The sequence below is a fragment of the Lissotriton helveticus genome, chromosome 8, assembly GCF_964261635.1.
Source record: "Lissotriton helveticus chromosome 8, aLisHel1.1, whole genome shotgun sequence".
NCBI classification, from domain to species: domain Eukaryota; kingdom Metazoa; phylum Chordata; class Amphibia; order Caudata; family Salamandridae; genus Lissotriton; species Lissotriton helveticus.
In genome coordinates, this window is record NC_136069.1 from 1,452,767,812 (window position 1) to 1,452,791,859 (window position 24,048).

At 43.8% G+C, this 24,048-nt stretch overlaps 1 protein-coding gene across 3 annotated transcripts in view; it reads right to left on the reverse strand.

Annotated features, from left to right (window-relative positions):
* Positions 1 to 23,803, reverse strand: part of CCT8 (chaperonin containing TCP1 subunit 8) — a 64,811-nt gene extending 41,008 nt beyond the window's left edge. For 2 of the 3 annotated variants that reach the window (XM_078658382.1, XM_078658381.1), the window contains exons 1-2: positions 23,639 to 23,795; positions 3,217 to 3,307 (exon numbers count right to left, since the gene is read on the reverse strand). In XM_078658382.1, coding sequence (XP_078514508.1) covers positions 3,217 to 3,307; positions 23,639 to 23,698 — 151 coding nt within the window. In that variant the 5' untranslated portion in view covers positions 23,699 to 23,795. Of the gene's footprint in view, positions 1 to 3,216; positions 3,308 to 23,638 lie in introns of all 3 variants that reach the window. The other variant, XM_078658383.1, reaches the window with a different exon arrangement.
* Between the last annotated feature and the right edge of the window lie 245 nt (positions 23,804 to 24,048).

Below are 24,048 nucleotides of genomic sequence, written 5' to 3' on the forward strand. Positions count from 1 at the left end.
CCTTAGGCAGTGCTGGTTGGTATTGCACACAGGCAGTGTGCCATGTTGGCTTTGCCGTTTTTCACTGCACCAAGGCATGCAAGCTGCAGTGGAATGGCCTTGGTGAGTAGTCACTAGGGGACCCTCTTGATTTTTTTCTAGAGACTTACAAGGAGCCTGAAGTTACCAATCATGGTACAGTTTTAGGGAAGAAGCACTGGCACAGGTGGACCTGGTTGGCAGGGACCCTGTGCACTACAATCAAAACCATATCATTTTCCAGGCAAAAAAGTGGAGGACTAACCTTGTCAAAAGAGGCACTTTCTCACACCCACCCCAAAGGAACACATTTTATTGACCTTCAAAAAAAGGCAGATTAATTGCTGTTGGGATTCAACCCTCTGCCTTGCCAGCTTTGCTAGACGTCTGTAGAAAGAGCACTCATCTAATGTGCCCTGTTACTGCAGGCATCTTACTGAATTATATACACGCCATAAGGCATGAGAAAATTGTGTACGTTTAAATATGAAAGCAATGGCCATCACGATGTGCCATTTCACCTAAAATTGACACTAAAGAAATTACTGAATGAGGACATATGACATCATCGATATAGAAAACTGTAGCACAAAGACTATTAACATGAGGACATAAAGCATACTTCACTCACAAAAATATAATGAATATTCCTTTAGCCAGAATAAAAAGAACTAAAATAAGCGTTTTCAGTGAAAATCCAAGCTTTAGTCTACAAAACACCTAAAAATTTCTGTGGCTTAGTTTTTTAATGTGTTTTCTTTTTGAATAACCAAACTGAGGGCTGAATGGGGTAAATGATGAGCTTTTGAACTTTTCAGGGCAGGTTAAAATGGTAAAATCAGATTACCATCATTCCTCATTGGCTGGACCTCAATTGTTTCAAAGAAGTCAATGACAACTCCATCTTTAGGACTTATTAGTTTCAATTTATTTACCCTAGCATTTCGCTAAGTTTGGAGATAACCCCCACTCAAAAATGTAATTTATTGCATTTTACAATAAAATATAGTAAAGTTTGAGGGACAATAACAATATAGTAAAGTGTGAGGGACAATAACAATACGCAAATGTCTAATACAAAATACATTTTAGACGTACTACACAAGGTCCAAACAATACTAGAATGACAAAAGCACACGGGTCTCCCATAAAGGATAAGGAAATGATGATACCGGCAATAATGTAGTGTCTGCGATAAAGGTAAACGCAAAGTGGACAGAGACGCAAAAACTGATGTGCTCCTAAAGAGACCAGTAGAAGGTCATCACAAAATATAAAAATACTTCTTATTTAAATACAGTACGAACACAAATGCCCCTGGGTCAAATTAGGAATATGAAACAATTCAAATAATTAGATGTATTACAGCCTTTTCACCATTTCAAAAGTGTAAGGTCACTAAGGTCAATCACCATAATGTCAAAGGTCCATGCATCTCAATTTCAAAATGTAATGACGCCAGAGTATTATTAAAATGCTGTTTTTTACATTTTTTATAGTGTTTATTGGCATTTTATAACTTAAAACAAAAACAGCCAAGAACATGAGGAAGTCCACAATCCCAAAAGTATACATTTTGCATTTGTTACAGTTTTTCGTGATCAGCTTGATCACATTTACAATAATTATCCAGCCATATGTCCACCCATCTCAAGCGAACAATTTGACAGTATCCCCTTTTTATACACACAGAGCCTTGCTGTTTGGAGAGGGTCACAGAGGGGGATTGGGATCCATAATTTTGGCAAGCAACTATCTCCCAAAACAGCTAGATATTTCGTGACTCTCATCCAACATTTTGCTGTTTTAACTGCTAACATGCACAAAATGTAATGTCTAGACAGGAGGTCAAATGTGTTATCGTGATCATGGATGAAATGTGGATCAACAGTTAATGATGCGAGTGGAAAAGCAGGTACAAAGAGCCATCATTGTTCAGTAGCCATAGATCAATCATTTCAACACTCAACTACCCAACAGTAACTTACCTGGGAACTTTAGTACAAAGTCTACTAAAGATTATGCATCTTCAACAGGTTAAAAAAAATATACCAATATGCCAATTACAGTACAATAAATAAAGAAATAAGAACGGTTTGAGCTATGCAAGACATAGAAAATCAGATTGTCTACAGCAATAGTAGCACAACAGAAAATACCAAAACTGCAGAAATACCAGTACAACATCTCAACTGCACTTTTTAGGTCTTGCCTGAGATAGTGCACACGCGGTTGCTTGTGAGACGTTTAGTTAGCTTACAATGGGCTTAGAGCCCGCCCATTGCTTACTATTGGTTGGCTACATTTGCTTGCTTATGATTTGTTAGTGTGCAGACTTCATGTCCTCTTCTTGCGTTTGACCCTCACTTAGAGCAAGGTTAAAGCTTGTATCTTTTAAACTGCTTGCAATGGGAGAAACGTTTTTGTGGACACACACTGTTCAAGTGCTTGTGTTTGCTAGATGTTTACCTCGTGCTCCCTGCGCTCACTGTCAATCTATCTCACCTAGATGCTTTTGCCCCTCACTTACACTCATGTTACCTTCTCGCGCACCATGTGCTTCTTTCTGCCTTGATGGTCTGTTCCCTCCATGCCTGTGTAAGTTTCCTTCCAGATTGCCCCCAGTAGGCTCCTCAATTATTCTTTCCTTTGTATTTTTCCTTCTTTAATTTTCTCTCCAAACATCCTCATTCTTCCTGTTGATTGACCCTAACAGTCACCTGGGTGCCAGCTTTCTTCGCATTCTTTTCTTTGTCTCTCCAAGCTCTTGTTTTTTGTCTTACATGCTCCTATCTCTCCCCTCTACACCCGCATTCTTCCTATTGCTTGCAGCCATCTGTACTCTACATGCCCGCTTCCTTCGTTTTTATTGTCTCCCTTGTGCTTGCCGCATCCCTCACCTCTATGCTTACATACCCTACCACCCTCTGTGGTCTCTCTGGTTGCTCCAGAACTTCACTACCACCACCCACTGTCCCTCTGCTTGCCCCAGAACCTCTGTGATCCATGTGCTTGCTCCCAGCCCCTCCCTACTATGCACTGCTGTTAGTCCCCTTGGTCCTTGCCCCTCCCACACATCCTTCCTCTCTTCGTATTGCACAGATCTACAACATGGCAAGAAACTTTTATAAAGTAAATAGCTACGTAAGGTGAGACCTATTGACTTTTCCAATGCTGGTTAATGAAGGATTAACATACCATTTGGCCCGTAGGCAGTCCGAGTTGTCTGGGCAAGTTCTTTACAAGCTGTAATATTACGAAAGACTGCTTCCTCCAATCCTGAATAATGCTATAGAGAAAAGAAAAATAAACAAACTGTTTAACAAATGAGCAGGACAATGTTAAAGTGCAAGCAGCATGTAAAAAGTCTCTTTGAAACCATCATTAAGTAAGAAGTGGAAAAAAGCTAGCAACCGATTTGGAACGTGTAGGAAAGCGCCCCTTTTTGACATGGTTCCCCCACTTTTTGCCTGGGATTTGATGCAATTTTTACAGAAGTGCACTGGGTTCCTGCTATCCAGGTCCCCAGTGCCAGATCTCTTTCCCTAAAACTATATAACTTTACTGTAATTGGCAATATCTTTAGAGCCCCCTGTATGTCCCTAGTAAATGGTACTGCTGGTATCTTTGGCAAGGAAACTAAAGAGGGTCCCTAAGGGCTGCAGCATGTATTGTACCACCCTAAGGGACCAATCACCACACTCATGCAAGCTGCCATTGCAGGTTGTGTGACATGGTGCAGAGAAAAGTGAAAACACAACATGGCACACATTCTGTGAGCCATGGTGCAGACACTGCATGTAATATAAGTCACCATGCAGCAGACCCTGCAGCCCCACGTCAGGGTGGATTATATTACATGTGAGGAGATATGCCCCTGTGATATTCATGCCGATTCTTGGACACACAGAATGGGGTACCTGTTCCTATGCAGAAAAGGGATGAAGAAAGATTGGAGTAGACTGCTTTGAGGGGTGTGGAGATCGTGAAAAGTTGTGGCGAGGTGTGAAAGTGGTCTAAAAATACCTAAAGGGTTTCCAACAACAGAGTTATTCAAAGGTCACTTTGGTTGGGTTAAAAACAATTAAGTGTGGATGTTCAGCGCAGTTACAAAGCGTGACTATCTAGTGTGTGATGTAGAAGAACTTTAGTGTGGACATTTTCACGCCTGGATTGTCCAGGAGGGATCCGCGGCTTTTCTTCAGGACCAGGAATAAATAGATGCCCTAACCTTAATCAGGGCAGGTGCTACAATTTGGTTATATGTAACACTCAGTAGCTCACCCTATCATGTCTCCATATTCCAACCCTACACATTAGGCTAATGTGAGCTTTAGGTCAAGGCAGAGGACCGCGTGGATACTGCAGTTTTATCGTCTTGCACGCAGAGGATCGCGGTGGACCTACCACTCCCCCTGCCTTCCTGAAAGTCATTCTTGGACATAGTCAGTGAACAGGTAAGCCACCTTGAGTATATGTACCGGGCACTGGTGATTACGAGATTCCCCAGCTACATGATGGCTACTACCTGTCACTCCCCTTAACGCCCGTAAATTGAGTATTATGAGGCAACCCGATGCCAGGAACTTAGATTCGACCGATCCAGAAGAAAAGGACAAAGAAGAGCCATGAGAAAGTGTTAAGACTGCTGTGGACTTTTGGCACCAAACGTTGCATTCCTTTACCAGTTGACAGTTGTGACCAAGTTACTTGTCCTGCAGTTGAACAACTGCCAAGAACCATAGCAGACTGCAAGCCGCTCGCAAAATATCAGCAATCTCTCAGAGTAGAGGAGCTACTTCCCTGCAGTCCGCAGGCATCGAAGAAGCATAGTCCATTTTACTGTGTTGCCACCCCCCAGGAAGGGGTACATGTGCTCCTGAAGGTAAGAGCTGTCCCCCACTGAGTGAGAGGACACCAGAACCGACCAGAGCCACACAGCACCAAATACCCGTGGTACCGGGCCCCTTGCAGCAACCAAGGCCTGCTTAAGTCCAGTCTGGATTCTAAGAGCGCCCAGACCAAGCAGCCGTCGAGGGACGTCAGCACCACAAAGACCCACTTCCAGAATGGCCAAGCTAACCTGATTTGTGCACCCTCAATGTGAGAGATAGACAACCACAAGGGCCTTGTATGCACAAAGCCCAGAAGACCCATCTACTTTACACCAGAGCGCCCAAGCCCGGGTACCCAAAAAACAGCTGCGGCCCCTTGCTCCGAGAACACTTGTGACTGACCAGAGCCGCTATGATGGTAGCTCATGGATTTGCCCCCAAGTCCCCCTCTGCAGCCGCTTTTTAGGTCCCCACTTCTTTCCATCTGTGGTTCATGCAAAGCCACCAACACAACTAGCACCTCTGCACCCTGTCGACCCAAGGCAGGTAACAAGGAATTGCTGGTGGTACTTTGGACCATGGCCCCCCCACGACCCTAAGTCCAGGAGACCCCTAGAAATAGACCGTAAATAAGTGTATGCAACATATGCCCTTTTCCCCTCATAAGAAAGCACTGATGCGTGAGTGTGAATTTGTGAAAATGTTACTTACCTATAAAAAAAAATACATTTAAAAAAAAAAAAGTAGTTACTTGATAACGAAGTTCTTTGTATCAAAATTTACAAAACAATTCCCACAAAAAAATTGTAAATAGAGAGGGTTTGGAGTTAGCCCATAAAACTGGGTGGCTTTACTGACTACCTCAAATTACTCCTCCTTATTCCATGGCTTTACTCCCTCCCTCCAGGCGGTGACATACTTTAAGTGTTCATGAGGGGACTTGGAGTCTGAGGTACTAATTATCGACTTGCAAAAAAATGGCTACACCAACTTTTTGCAAAAAGAAAGGAATTTTTATACCCACCTATATACTAATAGGTCAGTTCACAAAATTCCATAACGTAGTGGGTCGCAATCCAACCTACCTCAAATATTATTGAGGGACTTGAAGGAAGTGCTGGATGATATTTCCCCAGGTGGTGAACTGCGAAGTACCTGATACTTCGGATGTCAATCTGCTAGGTTACACTGCTAAAATACTAAAATCGGTGCGGCAACAGGTGGCGGGTGCTTCTGTTATTAGCGTGTTCGCTCATCCGCTTTGCCGGATTCATGGCTTGAGTACTACTTATTGTAACAATGCATAAATGCTACCAATTAGATCTAGACGTAAACATATTTGAGCATCTCAGAGTTTAATTGACAGGGAGACAGTTTGAAACAACTGATTGCAGTGACCCGTACCCCCAATGAGGCTTAGCTGCCGTTACCATGCTCTTGTTGCTGTTCTCAGATGTTTCTTATTGTGATAAGTTATTTTGTCATGACTGCTGTATATTGTTTTTGACCTGTACGATGACCTGATTTAGACCTTGCCATACAAGATCCACAGCACAGGTGCCCGACATGCAGTGGTAGTACTAGTCTTTCACCGTCTATTTGATGGGCGACAGTGCCAATGTTCTGTACCATCTCAGTCTATAGAAATAGCACACAAAAAAAAAAAATAAAGGATGAAGGTCGCACAAAAGCTCAAGGGGACTCCTACCCATTTAGGAATGGGGTAGCACATCTTTTGAGGTGCTAGCAAAATGTGAATGTTTGCAACCGGAATTTGATTTCAAAACATTGATACATACCTTAATGAATCACTATTTGGAAGGGATACTTAACACAACCCCTTCAAATAGCGATTCATTTATGGGTTTCTTCTAAATACATTTTGCTAATTGGTGACCTGTTACCAAATTAGTTTAGTATTTTTTTTTAAAAAGCCATTTTGCAGTTACAAATCCTGTGATTTTGCAAATTGCAGGCTTTGCCACTGCGAAAAGTCTTTGTACTCTAGGTCATGTTTTTCTTTCGTATTTGGTTTCTTATGCACGTCTTTTCTCCTGGGGATCCCCAATGATCCATCAATCAACAAACTGCAGACAAAAACCTTTTAACAAAGGTAAATGACATTTTGGTGTCACACTTGTTCAAGTCACTTTCAAATACTAGCCATGTCATGCTGAGGTGTACTGCTGCACATTCTCTCAATTCAAAACGCTACCCCACATGTGAGATAGACCTTTAGCTAGAGGAAAGGAAAGGTTTCAAAATAGTGTGTGGAAACATCAACATTTTTCATTTGAATTGCAATCATTCTGAGGACATCTGCAGCCACCCACAATGGTCTGCGAATGTGGTTTGTAGGTTTCCCTGGGTGACATCTAGACATTTTTGTAAACTAGACACAAGGGTGGTGCGCCTTGTGAGGATCCCACTATTTTTGATACTTTGAATGCCCTGCAAAGGTCAAACCTTAGAAAACACTGCTTTTCCTCACTTTTCTGTAAGGGAAAGTTCTGGAATCTATGTGGAACAAGAGTACTATTCCTCAGCATTACCACACTTCTACGGATAGAAACTGTACCCCACACTTGTGTGCATAGACCTGTCACCAGGGGTAGAAAAAGCCCAAAAAAGAAACACACTGTGGAAACACCAAGAATTTTGCTTTGAACTTACACCGACTGGTTGGGATATTGGTGGCCACAATATTTGGGCCCGGGTTCGTCCGGCACCGGGAAAAGGGTGGGGTGGGGGTTGGGTCTAATAAAAAAGGATATTTCTGACAATTAGACACCTGGAAGAGTCTACTCTTTCTTATTCAAGATGCCTCATAACGTCTAGAAACACCCAATTTGCTTTCACTTTCCACGGGGAATGGCTGTAGTATATATACCCATGCTTGCGGGTCGGCAAGCACCCACAAAACCCAACCAGATTGTGGGCTTTTCTGAAAACTAGATACTTCAGAAGTTTGACTTGCAAGGATCCCAGAACATTTATTTACCTAGGATGCTCTGCTAATGTCAACTATGCCTAAAAAACACCGTTTTCTCTAACTTTTCATTGGGGTGGATGGAGCATTCAGCCAGCACCTAGGTAAACAGACAACCCGAACGCATTTCTGAAAACTGGAAGCCTGGCTAAATACCGGTCTGTACAAGTCACTTTACCTTACCCAGAATGCCCTGCAAACATCAAACTACCACATTTACCAGACAAGAAATTCTGGACCTGCAAAGTCCTACTATCATATAGTCTCCAACAATACTTTTGTGGGTGGGTCTACTGTACTGAACAAGAATGAGTCAAAAGTAGGAACATATGAAGTCAATAAATGTCTGCAAATGGTTATGGTCTGTTCCAGTCACAGTTTAGGCCAGGGGTCTCCAACTTTTTCTTTAACGAAAGCTACTTTTGTTCAATGAAAATTACCCAGAGCCACTAATATTATTAGTGCTGTAATAGTGACCACACAAGACAAGATTACACCATATGCAAAGTTACTGGCACTGGTTATGTCAGTGCATCAGGCTGGGTTTCAAGTCATAAGGTAAAAAAGGTTTTGATAATTTCAAATGCCTCTACATGTGTAATAGATAACTCAATGCCACTGGCTGCCAGCTAACTGAATCAGTTATATGTATGCACAATGCCACAGGATTTATCACTCAAACATAAGCTTTAAAAATATTTGTGAAATTGAGCCATTTTTCTCTAAATTACAACTTATGAATTTTGAAAATGCATACCTTTCCGTCTTGAAAAAACACATATATATATATATATATATATATACACACACACACACACACACATCTCTCATCTCAATTCAGTCAAGAAAAAGTGTTTAACTTAATAGGGTGGACTGCACACAGGAGAGCTATTTAGAGGTGGCTGGCGAGCCACCAGTAGCTCACAGGCCAGTAGTTTGAGAAGCTTGGTTTAGGCCCACCAATACAATGGCGTGATGTTCTTCTTCGGAGAAAGTAGGAATGCAGTTTGTTAGGACTTTTGCGATTGGCTGGACGCTCCTGAAATATCTAACAAGCATTTGCAATGCAATAGGTCTCGCGTTTACATAAGTTTGAGCTTTTGGCATTGTAAATGACAATGTCTTTTATTTATGTTTTGTAAAACAAATAAAAGGCATTGTAATTTGCAATGCTAATAGCTTAAACTCTCGCAAATGCAAGACCTATTGCATTGCAAATGCTTGTTAAGAAGAAGAGCAGGGATTTCTATATCTGCTTCCTCGGTGAAAATCAGAATATCGTCGGCATGGGCTGCGATTTAAAACCCTCCATGTTGAGTGCCCAAATTATATATCACATAGAAAAAGTGGTAACAAAAAGCAAGGTATGGTGCTTGTAGCGGTAGAATGGGTTGCAGACCAGAAAGCAGACAGGTCGTAACAGGGGAAACAGCAGACCTTATAACACGTGGGAACAGAGTCCAACTAGTGTGGAAACGAGCGTGATGCGCATGCGGATGAAAGGCTACATGTATTTTGCAAAACATTACTATTCGATAATATCCAAGTTTTTCATGCCCTTGTTTTTACAATGTTGCTCCCTAACATTGGCGCTCATGCACTTCCAGATCAAACACTGCAATTAGTACAAAAGCCCCCAGTGCGCCACTGCAGGATTGGGGGCTCAGGAATCCTACCACCCTCTCGGGTATGCCCCAGCCACAGACCATGGATTCTGTAGTTTTAGTCTGGCGTGACAGTTGGTAAGTGTCCCACTTACATTATGCCAGGTAAGTGTCTCACTTACATTATGCCTGGTAAGTGTCCCATTTACATTATGACTTTGTTTACACCATCGATCACTGGCATAATCATTGGCGCTGCAGGCCCATCTAGGATGGCATTTTGCGGACCACATCTCCTTGAAAGGCTGGGCGGTGAGGGGACGGCGGGCGTAAGCATTCTTAAGTTGCTACTTTCAGGCCTTTGGTTTCCAAGCAACTTGGCTACTATATTAAGGCAACTTTTTATTGGTTTCTAAAATACACATTTGCAACAGTAGATCGAGTACAACACTAACAGGTTGGCAAGGTCCAGTGAACGCTTGTTTAAAGTCTCAAGTATGTGCCAATTACATTTTTAGGGAGAGGTGGGGGGCGGGGAGAGAATCGAATGCCTAACATGGTTTGAGGCTGTCTGAGCCCGGTATAGGATAAGCACCTTGGGGGTTGACTTTAGGGCACTACAAGTACCAGAATGCTTTGTGTTACATGAAACCCTAGCCTGCATATCGTCCTCATGACAGGGTTGGTAGATTGCTAGGCCATTGTAATTTTAGACTGGCTCAGCAGACTCAGTATGGAGCAGGGAGGGGTGCGTTAACAAGGTCCACACAACCCACTAAATTAGTTTTTTTAATCATTGTCAAATACGAGAAGTGGGAATAAAATGAGGCATAACTCACTGTTATACACAGATCGAGATTGGTTTTGCAGGTGGAGTTTACGAGTTTTGTTGTTGTGCCCCCGGGTAACATGCAAGCTAGAGAGGCGCGTGGAGCACCACAGGCTGCCTGTATACGGACACAGACACACGCCCTCAAACATCTGCATACAGACAAACGCACACAAACACATCTACATACTGAAACACGCACACAAACACTTCTGTATACGGACACAGACAGGCTCACGCAAACACATTAGTATTCTGACACTCACACAAACACATCTGTATACGGACAGACACGCTTACACAGATCAGATGCACACATGCGTACATCAACACGTTCACTCTGACACTCAAGCACATCTGTACCACTTCCAAACCAGCATCCACGCACAATCATATCTACACACCTACAATCTGATAGGCACGTGCCGAAAAACACACATAGATAAACACTCCTTGACGCTGAAACCTAGACAAAAGCACATATGCAAAGTCACTGAGAATTACAGTTTCCAAAAGACACACACACACTCATCTGCACACAGATATCTGTTTGGACACAGACACTGACAACTCCACGCACCAACACACCACACAGTGCTCAGAACACACAGTGACAGGCACGCCCTGGCGCGGACAGGCGTCTGCTGCCTGTCACCCATCTGTTCACACACACATGCTACAGGCATATGTGCTCACACTCCGGCTGCGAGGTGAAAGCTTGCTGTCGGCATCAGTGCCAGAGGGGGCTGCTCCCTGGCAGCTACTGCCAGTGAGCCCCGAACTGCATGCACTGCACAGAGGCTCCTGTGAAGGAGACGCGCGCGCACGCAGGTCTGAATGTAATGACAGAGCTGCAGAATACGGAGGCGAGGGAGGGCTCTATGCTAAGCACAGGGTTCTAGCTTAGGTGTTTTATGACATGCCCTTATTACATCAGCCATGCCCCTTTGAGAGACTCCGAAGTTTTTTCATCCCACTTGAAGCCCTACCTTTACTGGTTACTGACGCCGAATTTCTTCACAGATGAAATGCGGGGTCTCTGGCCTGTAACTAGACAAGGACGGAGGAAGCGCAGTCCAGTGCTAGTCTGCTTCTACGGCTGCCCCCCCACAGAAATGAAGAACAGAAGCGAGGCACAGTTTTATTTGCCCTTTCTCCCTCGAACACAGCGAGGCCGGTCTGCGCCCCAGCCCCTCCTGCAAATGTATTAAAAAGTAGGAGTGTTAACGCAGCATCAAAGCTGTGCACATAGCTAGACTGCAACCTAAGCTAATGCAATTGTACACATTCACCAGTTTTTGGCCTTGTGGGGCGGCGGCTGCTCCTCTGCAGACTCACCCTGCTCTCCGCTGCCCTTCCTCCTGCGCTTCTGCCGCCTCCGTTTGTGCTCGTCGTGGTGCCTCATAACTCCCCGTTGCCCTGCTCCTCTTCACCCCAGGTCTCCGAGTAGGGGATCTCCGCCACTCTGTCCTTCTCTCCACCGGCCTCCTCACCCCGGGGGCGCCTCACCGCTACACGCACGTACGAGTGAAAAAGACGAAACCTAAAGGCGAAAAAGTCACGTGAACTGTTCACGAGGCGCGGGTCGTGATCTGATTCTGCCATGCTGTCAACGGTAGAAGCTCACGCGCGCGACCAAATCCCATTGACAATGCTGCGCGCGTGGCCATCTCTTGGCTCTCCCATTGACAATGCTGCACGTGTGGCCATCTCTTGTCTCCTCTCGTTGTCGGCTGAGCCGACGACTATAGTTCTCGCAGCGAGAACATGCTTCGCGGTTTTCGCAGGCGAAACCTAAAAACAAATGTGGGGATACTGTGTTTTCTGATTCGTAGTCAGACACTTGGAGGGTATTCTTGGTAGGAAAACATATTTGGATCTAGGCAAGACACATTCCATTGGATTGAGGTACTGGGTTTTTAAGAACCGGTACAGAACCGGTAACCCAGCGGTGCCAGGGGATCAACACACCAGAGACCTCGGGTTCTCCTGAGTCAGACCCACAGAAACTTCAGAGTCTTCCAGGTGAAGTCAAAGATTAGTTTATTGGCTGCAACCAAGGTGACAGGGTCCTAGAAGTACAATACCAGTATATTCAGGAGACTGCACACTTTCACAAAGTTAGGCTTCCCTTCTTATACACAATATTCACCCTTTGGCGAAGCATTCCTTGGGTGCGTGGTATTTCATTTATGGTTACTGTTTTACAAAAGAAAGCAGAGTCATGATGACATGTACATATTTCACGTCGTGCTGCCCATAACAAATCATCCGGCAAGGCCCAACATTTCATCAGATATCGCTGGACCCCTAATAAAAATGGTCACCTCCCCACCATAAAATAAGTGAGGAAAAGGAGTGGAGAAAGATGTGAGCGAGATATGGCAGGTGTGCGTGCTGAAATGGCTTTATGGCCGGTTGGGCCTAGATACTATCTTGCTCGGCCGCTGGGAGGGAACTGACCTAACGAGCTCGGCCTGGGGCAATGGTTCTAACTTGTACTGGGGTCAGGAAGAAGTCGATTAAGGAGTATGTGTCCTTGTGGAATCAAATTCGACTGGATTAAGGCTTATGTAGAGAGCAACATGCAGCTAAGGGTTTAGAGGGCAAATGGCGATTTCGAGGCGAAATCGTCACTCGGATATGCCGAAAATACATGTACTTGATGTACTCGTCATTCTCGGTCTTTTGATACCAAATTCGTCCTATTTCGACGAAGTTTTTATTCTCGAGTCCGGTACTATTACGGATCCATATTTTTCAGAACCACAGGATTACCCGGGACCTCTAGTTTTCAGTAATGCCCAGGACAGAGGATTTCCCAGGTTCACCCTGGCTCCGAATACTGCAACCAGAAGATTTTTTTTTTTTTTTTTTAAAGCATAGGTTGGACATTCAGCGAGAAAAAAAGTGTGCTAGAAACTGGTCCCAGGATGCTGGTTTCCGGTCAAGGGAAGACATGGCTTGGCAGTTCAGGCTGGTCTGTTACCATGAGGTACAGGGTCAAGACTGATTTGCATATAGCTGTGTCTGAACTGGGGTGGTGAAGTGAGCTAAAGAACGATGTAGGATTCAACCCAGATCAGTGACTGAAAGGTTTCAGCGCTCCGTCCATCATCTGCTTGTGTTTGCCTTATAGGATCCTCACCAAACCATACTGGATTGCCCTCTGCCTTCATTTATCAGAAATGGCCAACATTGCCCATCATCCCTCAGCCACAAGAATGGAACTATCCAGAGGGAAAACTTACAGGATATTGACCTGTCTTTGATCTTAATTTTGACCAATAGACAGGTACGGAGGAGTAAGTCTCCCTAAACCATGGGAGTGTGCGCGATCTGGTGCTTGCCCCCATCCAGATTATGTATGTATTTTTTTTAAACCATTCCCTCGTGTTTAGTGGTCTTACTGCCCCAGGGGAAGAAAGACTGTGGCTAAACCCCCCCAAAGCTGCAGAAAGAGTCTCACATGGTGTGAAGGCAGCACGCGTGTCAGAGAGGCGGAACCCACACCCCGTTCCATTAAAATGGGAACCACTCAGAGGGACAGAAAAACTGTCTGGGAAATTGTTGAGTGGGAAGGTCGTCAATGCATGGACAGATCACCCGCTAACCACATACCTGTTTTTTGTTAGCCGTTATTATCTGGGGGTCTATTGGGCTGTCTACTAAGCAGAAGACTGGGGGTGAGGGAGGATAGCTTGCGATTGGATTGGCCCCACCCCACACCACTTTTTAGAAGAAAAAAAAATCATTTCCCAGGTGGAGACTGGACTTTCTGCCTTTCTCCCACCCTCCCAGCTGTATAGGGCCTGAGGAATGGAGGGTGCTAGCACCAGCGGGACTCTCTGCCCTTGCTGATAGGATGCAACTTTTCCCGCACGTAAGGGTGTAAGTAACAGGAGGACTTCTTTAAAGAAATATCTTAGTTATGCAATACTTGAACACAAAAAAGTTACTGGCTAGACAACAAAAGTAAAAAAATGTATTAGCCCATCTGCAGAGACAGATTCCTCCTGTTAACGTTCTTTGCACAGAAACAAAGATCTGAATAGGTTGGTCAATTTTGAGGAGAGGAATATCTGCGTAGAGATGGGGAAAAAGGTCAAAACGAACATTCTGCTTTTTACTTTAATAGACGTCAACAACATGCTCTAAATCTTTTAAGAATGTTTCAACACAAAGCTTTGGGGCTAGTATTCAATGCCTAGCTCTAGCTTAGATGATGCAGGTATGAGGTCTATAGAGTAAGAAACTGAGACTGTTTCGATATTTAGTGCAGCATAATTTTCAAAAGATTTCAAAAACAATAAAAACTTTCACAAAATGAAATTTGCTTAATTTGGATGTCTGCAATTCTATTCTACATTAATTAAACACTCAGTCGCCAGCAGCAGATGTATGCTCATTTGGTTGAATTCTGATTTGTATAATATCGATGAAGCATGTTGTCAGCGGGAACAGAAGACAGAACACTGAAGAGCTGTAGTGAAGTCTTTATCTCTGTGTTTGAATCAGTTGGAGCAGTGTCCGCTTGTGCGCTGAAACAAGACTTTTTGGCAGAACCTATAAAATAATCCTTCTTAGAGGCATGCACCCGGGTGAAAACTCCATGCCACTGGTGGGACATTAGGGCAATGCCATCCCAACAAGCATCTTTAAAAAAAGCTGAAAAGTCCACCATTTCATCAATACTTCGAATTGACGAAAAACGTGTTGTTCTTGCAGTAGGTTTTAGAATGGTTGATACATTGCAAAATGTTCGACTTTATTGTATACCATTCATAAAGCATGACCTATCTACCCACGGTAACTGTTTTAAGTGACCTTTCACTGCATTATGTGTCTAATTGTATTTACTGTTAACTGTACAAAGCAATCAACATGTTACAGCTAAAACAGTGAGTAGAAAACATTTAAAATTTTAGCACGGGAGGATGTGTATCGCTCAGCACGACCTAACAAAAAAAATCTGGGAGGGATTTTGAGTTTTTTTGTGCAGGCAGATTTTTGTAGACAAACGGTAGAGCTTACATGGCAGCTTCGCAAGCGGATTCCATCAAAACTGAAAGTGATCTTCAAGGATCGCACACATTTCTTTTCCAATGAAAGTTCGGCTAATGAGTTTTTGAAATCAATTTAAGGGGCTAGTTTACTTTAGTTATAGCACAATTTAGCGCTAGGTCACTTATGGTTAATCGATTAATGTTATTATCTTTATTTGTGTAAATATTGCTATGGATATAGCCATGAATAGGGGGCAAGGGGGAGCACGATCACCTGCATCAACAGGACCGTGGGTCCTAAAACCTTGCTCAGAGGGGAGTGGGAGTGGAGGGTTGGTGAGCTGGGATGGGGACGGGGAAAGGGTTGGGGTGGGGCACTGAGGTGGGGGGAAAAAGGGCAAAAAAAAAAATCATAGTAACTCAAGGAAGTAATAAAGTTAGAAATGTTTGTCTAGTCTATTGAGCAAAATGTGTTGGTCAGTAGGACGGTGCTAATACACCACTATGATGTCTAGGGGGGTAAGCATCTGCTCATTTAATGTTTGTGGTCTTAATTGGCATAAAAGAAATAGAATCTCGGCAGAGCTGCGTAGTATTTATCCAGACTTGGTGTGTCTCCAAGAGATACACATACCTTGGTCTCAGAGGGCAACTCTAGAAACGTTGGGGGTTTCTTTAATTGTTGCCTCTCAACAATCTGTTATAGAGTACAAGAGAAACCCAATTTGAGCAGTAGGTCTGGGACCTTGGGTATATATATTATTTCAAAGAACAGTGGTCCCTAGATATTTAGGGGGGATAGTCATGACAAATAAATATAGATCAGAGATGGATTCTATATCGTCTGTCCAGCCGGACAGGGTTTAATAATGCAAAATAGAAATGTAGCCAGAATTCTATACAATATCAAGTGGGACACAGCCTGTGTCCTACTACCACATGTAAACACGTGTGACATACATAGAAGGTGGGTATCAGGCAAGCTGAAGCAATCTGCATATAATTCAGATTAATGAAACAAAAAACACTATTGCGGCCTTTCATATATTACGGTCAAGCACATATAGTGTAGGGTGTCGGCGGCGTTTCGATCCTTATTTAACAATTTTAGGATCATCATCAGGACATTGTAATTCATGCCTTATTAAGTATTTCTCGGCTGAAATAGCGGGAGCGTCGGTGGTTGACAGTCCACCTGAGCATCGGCTCGAATGCACGGCTTGGAACCCCATTGTAGATCTCCACCGGTCACCACTCCGGTTTACTATCCCTTGACCCGCAGCATTACTATCCCTGTGGTTTTAAACTCACTCCCCATTCCGGTTTCCACTTTAGGCCGACGCTCCTGCTATTTCAGCCGAGAAATACTTAGCTAGCAACGTGGGGTACACCTCTTATAATATGTGAGGACATTAATATTTCTTTATCCACAGGAGAATTGAAGAATGAGCCCCGGTTCTATAAGGGACGCAAACCAAAAGTATTTAAAGCTTTGCATAATTTAGTAATAGATCATGGGTTAGTAGATGCCTGGGGCTAGCTAAACCCTGCAGATCCAGGGTATACTTATTCCTTCCCCCACGAAAAGTTTGCGCGTTTAGACTATTTCTTTTTATCTGCCTCACAAATTGTGGGAGCTTCAATCCAAACGTTGCCTAGAATTACATCTGATCATTCTCCAATTGTGCTTGGGGTTCCTGCTCCAGCTTTGGCTTTGCCGGCTAAAACATTTTATTTTGATCGTAAATTATGTTTGAATGAAGATTTTCAGAGACATGTGTCTGAGTCGATTAAAGAATTTTTCTCCATCAATCGGTACACTGCGCAACATGCAATAGTGTGGAACTCATTAAAGGCATGCTTGAGAGGTGAGGTATTGAGCTTTGTTAGTCATCAGAACAGGAAAAGAAAGCAGGAGATACAGGAGCTATATACGAGATTGAAAGACACAGAAAATAAATTAATACAGGGGGCCACTGCACGTGCAGGAAACTTAGAAGAGAAGAACTAGAGGAAGCTGCGGAGGTAGCGAGGTCCAAAATTAAGGGAGTTTGGAATGCGGATAATGCCAGGAAATACCTGGTCCATAAAAAACAAACTCACGAATTTGGTGAAGCTGTCGGTCGGTGTTTGGCGCTTCGCCTACGTAAGAAAGAATCAGGGTGGCGCATTGCTGGGTTAAAGGAGAATGCCGGAGTAGTTTGCCAGGATCCCAAAGGGATTTTAGCTATTTTCCATCAGTTTTATTAAGAATTGTATGCGCAACAGATACCTTAAAGTATATCTACCCCATATAGTATGGATTGGGCTATAGCACAACTTGAGATTAGTGAAAGGGAAATTTTAGATGTCCGGTCACTATGGAAGAGCTGGAAGCAGCTCTCAATAGATTAGCTTTAGGGAAAGCTGCTGGACCTGATAAACTTCCAGCAGAAATTTATAAGCTCTTTTTTAGTGTCTTAAAAGAGGATATGCTACGCACATTTAGGGTAGCACAGAATGGATCCGCCCCTAAATCATGGTGAGAAGCCACTATTGTGGTTTTTGGCAAAAAAGGTAAAGACTCTGAACTGGTGGGCTCCTATAGGCCAATTTCATTAATGAATTGCGATGTCAAAATATATTCTAAGATCTTAGCCACCCGACTGTCTCAAGTCATTAACCCTTTAGTGTCTCAGAACCAACATGGCTTTATTCCTGAACGCAGTACGGTATCACATGTCAACAAAGTGGTGACGCTGTTTGATGTTGCACATACGGAAAAGTGGGAACTAGGCCGTATATTATTAGACGCAGAAAAGGCGTTTGACCGTGTGGAGTGGGCTTACTTGTGGGAGCTGATGTCACGGATGGGTTTTGGTACACGGTTTATGAATGCCATACAAGTATTGTACACTCACCGGTCGCCCGGATTACATCAATGGGTCTAATCTCCGAAACGGTCAATATTACTCGAGGCACAAGGCAGAGGTGTCCCTGCTTCCCATTACTGTTTGCGCTCTACATAAACCCATTCATAGAACAATTAAGCAACAACTCTCTGATTAAGCCTTTTACGGTTCATATTGTACCTTACTCAGTGTTTGCATAAGCAGACGATATCGCAGTAACTACTTCTGATCCCGTGTTAGCGCTCCAAGAGATCGAGCAACTGGCACTATTATTCGGTCAGGTATCTGGCTATAAATTAAACTTGATCAAGACACAGGTTTTAATTACTGATCAGGTGATTATGCATGAAACCAGAGTGGTAAAAGAAGCGACATATCTGGGTATTAGAATTAGATTATCCATGTATGAACTGGTTAATGTCAACTGGACCTTGCTACTACGGAGCATTCAGGATTCATTGGATAACTGGTCTAGACTACAACTTACTTTGATAGGCAGAGCAAATATCATTAAGATGAATATCGTATCCAAGGTGTTGTATGTCTTCCGAGCTGTACCGTTGGAAATTTCTGTGGCACAATTGCAGCATTTACAGTCTATTTGTTATTAGTTTATTTGGGCTCCGAGTAAACCTAGACCTGCCATGAGATTTTTGACTTTACCAATTGAACGGGGGGCTCGCTGTTTTTCTGATTTTGTTGGGTCCTGAGGCACGTCAATGCTTTTTGAAAAATTGAAATCAGCTACTACAAGCGCACAAGGTTTAAGGTGTTGATATCAGCCTTTAACGTTTGGAAAAAAATACGGAAGATCTGCCTACTTAAGAAACTGTCCTGCTATACCCCAACAAATGCTGTTACGCTTCTTCCCCCTATTCTTTGGGATGCGATTGCTCTGGGCTGGAGGGCAAAGGGTGTAGTCCAATTGGGGGATTTTTTTTGTAACTACGGTTTTCTGAGGCCTTATGAAGAATTATCCCGTCAATTTAATTTGCCTAAAAATCTATTTTTCAAGTTCTTTCAGCTTAGAGATTTCATTTTCCGGAAAAAAGTTAGATCGGACTCCAGTAGTCATTGCTGTCCACCGCCAGGTCAAAATTGGGGTGATGTATCAATTAATGCTGTCATATAGAAAGGTTGACCTGGATAAACACAATGCTAAATGGGCTGTGATTTTGGGCATTGAAAATGTAAGCTTAAAGGATGCTATAATTAGATCTGGGTTGTCTGCGATTTTGAAAGTTCAATGCGGGGGGGAGGGGGGGGGACAATGCGGATATGTTGCACATCTTTTATTCATGTCGTTGTCTGACAAATTATATTCAACACACTGAGCAATTTTTGACCAGAGTTATAGGAGTTCAAATTGATTTAACATTCACAATGATGCTCTTTGGTATGGGACTCGAAGTGGGCAAGGGCACTCCCCTATCTATACATAGACATTTTTTGTTTATAGCAATGACGATCGATTATGCATTGCGATGGGTTGGCTACAGGTTGAACCTCCCCCTTTTGAACGACAGAGGGCATATATGTATAATTTATTCAATTTAGAGTTCAGTTTGTATTCTTTTAAAGGGATTAAGAAACAAAATATTGGGTTAGGAATATGGGGGAAGTTTTCTGAGTATGTGTCTATTTGAGGTTTTTTCTTAATTTATGTATCTGTTCATTGAGATACTGTGGGGGAAAAAAAACATTACAATTTTTGGTAAAAGGAATTTGCCGCCCATCCCCAGTTCCACCACAATCAGTATATATTTATTACATGCATTTTCTAATATAAAGCAATTTGCGAGTCACTGGGCGTTATCTATGCTAATAAAAACTGCTAAAAAATGTAGTAAAGAAATCTTAGTAGCAAAAGGGAACAGAAGTGCCTGTGTCTATTTGGAAACTGGTTTCGAACAAAATGTTCCTTTCGGTCTACTTCTGGTTTACTTCGAACAATAAGTAAAAGAGTGTGTCCTGTGAAAGCACCTACAATGGCAATTTAAATAACCATTGCTGAAGCCAAAATGGAGGCACAGAATCCGAGAAGTGCCACACTGGTAAGAAAAAAAGTGCCACACTGGTAAGAAAAATTAATTTAAAAAAAAATAAAAAAAAGAAAGCGCTTTTACACAGCCAGAAGCATCACCTGTAGGTGCATGCGGTTACAAAACTACATTTTTGTTACAGATCCAAGTTTATTTTTAACGAGTGTTTGAGGAGGAAGTAACTTGGGGCACATGGGCCACGGACTGTAGACAAGTTTTTAAAGATGGAGGTGGGGAGCGTGAATAAGGGGCAGAAGCAACGAAGGGGATCATATGGGCAGGAGCTGGTAGGCAGAAAGTACACTGGCGAAACGAACAGAGCACAGCAGGGAGTGAGAAACACAAAAGGGAGACAATGGAAAAACACATGCACTCTCAGAGTGAGTAAAAAAAAAAAAAAAAAAAAAAAAAAAAAAGAAGAAAGAAAGCTAGCACTTGAACAAGCTAGTATGGAAGAACATAGTAATGCGTCCATGCTCCAGGACAGGAACACTAAAGTCCTAAACAGAATCCCTTTGGGTAACTACATACACTCTCCAAACATGCTCAAAAGAGAATTTTCTATCACCAAAGAATAAACAACGTATAGCCTACAAATTATCAAAGAAAGTAAAAGAATGGGTCAATTGGAGATAACAAATGTATTATTCATAGATTAAAAAACCCAGTTAAATAAAATAATTGATTCAACAGTTTCTAAAAACTGGTGTCAATATGGCTGTCCAAAAACTTTGTATCACAAGCCTTCACAATTCATAAAAAATCCTTTAAAAACATTTATTGCACAAAGACCTAAAAAAAACACACTATGGGAGAACAAGCCAGAACGTTATTTCTAATCATGAAAGCACCAAAACAGTCTAGCACAGAACACTTAGAACACAAAAACAATGAATTATCTTCTCCTTATTTTTTGTTTAACAGTTGTCCTGAAGGATCTAGGGTGGGCTTTATCATCAGTCCATCGACACGTTTCGGTGGGTACTATAATTTGACCACCACCTTCATCAGAACAAAACAATATCTCCAAAGTGCAAATCCTGGTCTGTACTTCTACGACCTCACAAATAGACCCCTCAAGTTTGGAGTATATCAATCAATCAATCAAAGCATTTGTATAGCGCGCTACTCACCCGGAGGGTCTCAAGGCGCTAGGGGAGGGGGGTTCCGCTACCGCTCGAACAGCCAGGTCTTGAGCTGCTTCCTGAAGGCGAGGTGGTCCTGGGTCCGGCGGAGATCGGTCGGGAGGGAGTTCCAGGTCTTGGCGGCGAGGTAGGAGAAGGACCTTCCCCCTGTGGTGGCTCTTCGGATGCGGGGGACGGCGGCGAGGGCGTGGCCGGTCGATCGAAGCTGGCGTTTGGGGGCGTAGAAATTGAGGCGGCTGTTGAGGTATCCTGGGCCTTGGTTGTGCAGGGCTTTGTGTGCGTGGGTGAGGAGACGGATGGTGATTCTCTTGTTGACCGGGAGCCAGTGCAGGTCTCTCAGGTGTCCGGAGATGGGGTTGCGACGGGGGATGTCCAGGATGAGTCTTGCTGAGGCGTTCTGGATCCGCTGGAGTCTCTTCTGGAGTTTGGCGGTGGTTCCGGCGTAGAGGGAGTTGCCGTAGTCCAGTCGGCTGGTGACGAGGGCCTGGGTGACCGTCTTCCTGGTCTCGGTGGGGATCCACCGGAAGATCTTGCGTAGCATGTGTAGGATGTTGAAGCACGACGAGGAGACGGCGTTGATTTGTCTGGTCATGGAGAGGGAGGAGTCCAGGATGAAGCCCAGGTTGCGTGCGTGGTCTGTTGGTTTGGGTGCGCTGCCTAGGGCGGGGGGCCACCAGGAGTCGTCCCAGGCGGAGGGTGAGGATCCCAGGATGAGGACTTCCGTCTTGTCCGAGTTCAGTTTCAGAAAATGATCCAATATCTTAAGCCCCCCCCCCCCCCACTGGAGAAGGAAGGGCAATATCGTTCTCAGCTCCTTCCTCCAGTATTGATCTTCGCTCACCCTTCAAGTGGCGATCCTTGGATGTTCCCCAAGTTTAGGGAACATTTCTAAGGGTCCAATTTCTTCAGACAACAACTGAAAAGTACAGGGCAATGTTGATCACTACTCCTTCCTCCAGCAGAGGTATACATCCTCTCAATCACAGAGGCGTATAACCCCTGCCACTACAACTGAGTTAAGATATAAACAAATGATTTATATTTGTATGTCATGAGGCACTGGATATTTCATAGCAGTCACAGAATTGTTTAGGAAAAACTAAAGACTAGCTCTATGGAGCAACCACGTTAGAAAGGGGACAAAGATTACAGAGTTGCCGTGACCCGGGCACTATAGATTGACATGGTTGCAGTGTCATGAGAAAGTAACGATACAAGACCTGCAACGTTGAAGCAGATTTCAGTTTGCTTTCTTTACTGCTAAACCGTTAACAAAGTACCAACAAAAACGACGACGAACTAAGACAAAAACAGGTAAATGTCAAGGCATGCCGCAAAAACGCAACTATCTTAGAGATGCTAACTCTTCAGCTGCTACAATACCATTGCCCTCAAATCTCTTCTCTACCATAGACACTTCCAGAATTAATACATCCCTTTTCACGTCTCTCAAGGCCGCATGTTATTCTTATTTTATTTTACTTTTTCAACTAGCCCGTTTGTAAACCTAATGTGTAAGTTTGTAAATATCCTCATGTAACGTACTTTGTTCTATTGTAAAGCGCCCGACACCTTTGGGTAAAGATTGCGCTATACAAAATTGCATAAATAAATAGACAATCACTAATGGAAGATCATCAGTGGCAACTTTAGTTTTCAAAGTAAAGTACGTACTACCCCCTTAAAACAGGACATAACGGAAAGTAAGACCGCATTAAAGATCACACCCAAGTCCTATACAGCTCAAATCTGGCAGCAGATCTTAAGAATCCTATGGCTGTGTTAGGGCTGTTAAAAATTCGGAAATTCGCCAAGTAAAAATCGCCTCGGTGTACGATTCAGTTTTATATTTTTTTGCAATAATGGGGGTCGGGCGACTTTAAGCACTAATGTGTCGACACAGGGCGCCGCCTTTGATCAAGCCTCCACGGCAACCACCGCATCAACATTTTACGACTGCACCATTGAGATGAGCACAGGCAGGGGGAGGGCGCTGGAGACAGAGGAGAGTGCTCGCGCTCCATATAGGGCCGGGTGATGGAGAATGACAAAGCACCACTGTGGCCCACAGCAGTTCGCTGCGGACCCGTGTGCATTCCCCTCCGTGGCCCGCGTGGGGTAAGCAGCGGTCTCAGCTCATGCTATGCTGACTAATCCTGCGTGAGCCCAAGGGCAGTCTCCCCTCCCGAGTACCGGCTGGACGCTTCCTGACACCGGAGCAGCCCAAGAAACATCTAGAAAGGGGTGAGCCAAACAAAGTCCTCCCCCGTCGCACTTACTTTGGCTCCGTCCTTGAGCATCTGGGCGAAGCCCGGGGCTTTGGGCACGTGCAGGGCCATGGTGAGTGCGGGCCGGGGCGAAGAATGACAGGAAGAACCGGCTGCCGCTGAGAAAGAGAACACGCCACACGCGCTCCGACGTCACTTCCCGCAGAAGTTCATCCGCAGACAGAAGTAGACGCCTCTCCGAAAGCATCGAGCGGCGGGAGCGAAGGAGGGAAGATGTTGAAAGGCAAAAGCGAAGATGGCAGAGCTTGGGTGACCAGATTTTTCACAGGCAATTAGCATTGGCAAAGCCAAAAGGTCTTGCCTTATTAATATCAGACAGACAGTGCCTACCTGCTGCTACCTTTGCGAATGTATTGTTTAAACAAGCATTTGCAATGCAATAGGTCTCGCATTTGCAGGAG